Source organism: Nanorana parkeri, unplaced genomic scaffold (assembly GCF_000935625.1).
Source record: "Nanorana parkeri isolate BGI_ZX_2015 unplaced genomic scaffold, ASM93562v1 scaffold519, whole genome shotgun sequence".
Taxonomy (NCBI): Eukaryota; Metazoa; Chordata; class Amphibia; order Anura; family Dicroglossidae; genus Nanorana; species Nanorana parkeri.
The window spans coordinates 381626-385532 of record NW_017306787.1 but is presented as its reverse complement, the minus strand read 5'-3'; the positions used below and the strand labels follow the sequence as shown (position 1 = coordinate 385532).

General features: G+C 39.5%; 1 protein-coding gene across 1 annotated transcript in view; it reads left to right on the top strand.

Annotated features, from left to right (window-relative positions):
- The window catches only part of BLM (Bloom syndrome RecQ like helicase), a 28228-nt gene that overhangs the window by 19345 nt on the left and 4976 nt on the right, over nucleotides 1-3907 (top strand). The window contains exons 13-18 of the mRNA XM_018561360.1: nucleotides 1071-1231; nucleotides 1402-1597; nucleotides 2385-2575; nucleotides 3177-3315; nucleotides 3390-3589; nucleotides 3702-3897. Of these exons, the coding sequence (XP_018416862.1) occupies nucleotides 1071-1231; nucleotides 1402-1597; nucleotides 2385-2575; nucleotides 3177-3315; nucleotides 3390-3589; nucleotides 3702-3897 (1083 nt within the window). The remainder of the gene's footprint in view (nucleotides 1-1070; nucleotides 1232-1401; nucleotides 1598-2384; nucleotides 2576-3176; nucleotides 3316-3389; nucleotides 3590-3701; nucleotides 3898-3907) is intronic.

The window sequence follows — 3907 nt, the reverse complement described above, 5'->3', positions numbered from 1 at the left end:
TATATTATATATATATATATATCAGGGAACTAACATACTAAAGACTCTTTTCTCAAAATATTTAGCAATGGTGCCACATTCCTCAATTTTTGGAGCCATTGTAGAAGTGCTTTCTATCTAGCAGTCTAAACAGTTAAGGTAGCTTTTCTTTCTGGATTGGACAAAAAAACTGATGCTGTCTTAACAGGTGCAGGCTATTGCTGGCATGTATACGACATTTAATAAAGTCTTTTCTTCAACCCTGCCCTTGTGGGTTACATGCCCATTACCATATATGTGTGACTCGGCACTACTGGCAAGAATGGGCAAACTTCTAGCTTTGTTTCCTGTGGTAAATGCTTCTTTCATTGGCCGGTCTGAGAGTAAGAGACCTGCTGGCACACTACTCCCTACCCTTTTCTTAGTTCTCCCAATGGCATCGTAAGAAAATGTCCATTTTGCTCTCAGGAGCGAAATTGCCTCATGTTCTATGCCACACTGGATTGCAGGGACAAATGTCATACATGTGAAACATTATCCTTGCTTGTGCTGGACCCACCTATTCGCACTACACTGATTTATTCAGTTTATCAGAATATCTCCCTTTAGTTGGCTTCTCTCTAGGAAGGGCGGCGCTTGAGGTGTCCTCTTGCTCGGTTATGCACATTGCCTCAGAGACAGCTAATCTGTGCTTACAACCCTTATGCCTGCAAACAATGGTCTAACCTTGTCATTGTTTGCTGCGTTTCCTCCTGTTTTTACACTTACTGTGTGTCTGTGAGATTAGCATTTGTGCAAGTTTTACTCGATTTGATCCTTCTTCCTTTCTCAGTCTAGTCAGATTCAGAGAAGTGTGTTCTCTTTCTACCCTGTGTTGTTGGTTCCATGCCCCGTTTCCTTCACAAAAAGGATTTAACAGGGTATATCGGGGTACTTGGGTAACTTGTGCTTCAGCTTGTTTACATTGGCACCATATTTTTATTTGCTATTGTCTAGATCGTGAAAAACTGTGGGTATGCAATTCCTGGCTGTGTCCAGGGTCAGAGAGCATTTAATATGGTATGCATAAGTCTGACCATTTTATTTTCTAGATGACTCTGGGATCATTTACTGCCTGTCACGACACGAGTGCGATACTACGGCTGAGACTCTCCAGCGGGAGGGATTGGCAGCTCTGGCTTACCATGCTGGGCTCAGTAACCCTAACCGAGACTATGTACAACAGCAATGGATAAATCAGGATGGATGCCAGGTATAAATTACTAATAGGTAGTGGCCTTGTGTGCACAATGACCTCCTTCTATGGTGGGTTGTTTTTTTCCCTTTGATCTTTTTGTTTATATACACTCAATGTATGTTGTGTGATAACCTGTTGGTTTTCCTGAAATGAATGCTATGCTATTCCTTCACTGTATTGTATAGGTAATCTGTGCTACAATAGCATTCGGAATGGGCATCGACAAGCCAGATGTGAGATACGTCATTCATGCCTCTCTGCCTAAATCTGTGGAAGGATATTACCAAGAGTCTGGCAGGGCTGGTCGAGATGGAGAGATGTCACATTGTCTGCTTTTCTACAGCTACAGCGATGTGACCAGAATCCGAAGGCTTATACAGAGTAAGTCTTTTTGTTGTTTATATTGAACAAAGTTGCCAAGAAGGAGTCCACAGAGATGATCCTTGCGGATTATTTTGACCATTCATGCCACTTAAAATACAGTGTCCACTATTGCAGTAAAATTTGAGAAAACCCTTCTATACGTTTGCCATGTTTTTCCATTCACACAGCATAACAAAAAATAATAAATATTTCTTACCCTTTTTTAGGTGTTTTGTTGCAGCATGCAAGATGGCTGAATCTAGGTTTTTCTGAGCATCTTCAGAATGATCTGTCCTTTTAGAAAGGCTTAGGACTGCAATTTGTGGATTGTGTTTCACTCATTAACATACAAGGCACAACCCTGGTTGTAATCCTTTAACCTTTTGTTAGGATAGGCAGTGTTCAAATCTACTTTACAAATTATAATGAAATGTCCAGCAGAGGATTTTTATTTTTATTTTTAACAAATGCAAAATCAAAATGCATCATTAATATTAAAAAAATATAATATATAAAGAGATCGCTATTTAAACACATAGCAGGTCCTATTCTTATGTTTAAGATAGGGATAGACATAACCTTTTCTCCTATTGCTGTAATTTCTTGATTGTTCTTTTGGCTGTGAAATGCCCTGTATTCTATTCTTTTGTTTGAAAAACTTATTGAAGAAAAAAAAAATACAGATACACACGACACAATAACCCTTGTGTATTTTTCATTAAGTAAATTTATTGCGTAATTTATTAGTTTGAGCCGGGTGGTGGATCTAACAAATACATAAGTAGCTGTTTGTTTTCTTTGGTAGTGGAGAAAGATGGGAACAGGCATACGAAACAGACGCACTTTAACAACCTGTACAGCATGATACATTACTGTGAGAATGTCCTGGATTGCCGCCGGATGCAACTTCTTGCTTACTTTGGAGAGACTACATTTAATCCTAAATTCTGCAAAGAGAACCCCAGGGTGGCATGTGACAACTGCTGCAGGACAACGGTGAGACAACAGAACTGCTCTTTTCACAGTAGATTTGTAATATTTACGGTACAGGCCTGCCTAGCTATTGGTAGAGTACGCAGCTTAGGCAACATTCATCTGCTTTTGTTTATTCATTTGCAGTGTAATTGATGGTCACTTAGTAGATTACACTGGCTAACATTGAGATATCTTGGATGGCAAAGGGAAAAACGATAAGCCCCTTGAGTGTCTTTTGATATATCTTGTGTTTTTAGGAGATATGTTGCTCTATATATGTTCGTGGTACCACTACCACTGGGTTGGAGTCTGCTCATTGACGGCCTAGAACAGCTGAAAGCACAGGGGCGTGTATATATAGTGACATGTGTGCAAAGCCTAGGGCAGCATTAGTGATGTTTAAAGTTCAGTAACCAATAACATTTTGTGTTATATCCATATAGAGCTGCAAAAATATACAATTTTGATTTCTGACTACTGTAGGTTAAGCTTGTTTGTGCAAGGTCAGCATTTACGTACAAGATTAAGAAAACCTTTTCGAGAGGTTATTGGCAGATGGGAATAAAAGTGATAGAACTATAATTAAACTAAATGTTGCTCTGTCCCTGTTTTTGATTTTCAGCAATACAAATCTAGAGATGTGACAGAGGATGTGAAGAGTTTAGTAAGATTTGTCCAAGAACATTGCTCTTCTGGTTATGGGAAAGGAAAAAATTCTGGTAACCGCCTAACACTCAATATGATGGTGGATATATTTCTAGGTAAGCAGTGTCTCACAGTCGGTCAGTATGTCCCTATTAAAAAAAATCCAATGGGCTGTAATCTTTTCTTACAGGCAGTAAATCTGCAAAGGTCCAGACTGGTATATTTGGAAAGGGAGCAGCTTATTCACGGCACAATGCAGAGCGATTATTCCGGAAACTGATTCTGGACCGAATCTTGGATGAAGAGTTATATATTACAGCCAATGACCAGGCTGTGGCTTATATGAAGACTGGAGAGCGAGCCCAAGCTGTTTTAAATGGATTCACAAAGGTATGTGTCCAGTATACTTCTACACACAACATCGTAAAAAAAATCAAGACTCCTCAAGATGAAGGTAATACAATGATCATCTTTAATGAGATTGTATACTTATTCCTAACAGGTTGAGTTCCAGGACACAGAGAATGCCAGCAGTCTCCGGAAGCAAAAGGCATCTGTTACGGCAGCTACATCTCAGAGGGAGGAAATGGTTAAGAAATGCCAGGCCGAGTTGACTGACCTCTGCAAACGCCTGGGCAAAATATTTGGTGTACATTACTTTAATATATTTAACACAGCAACCATAAGAAGGATAGCAGGTAAGTGTCT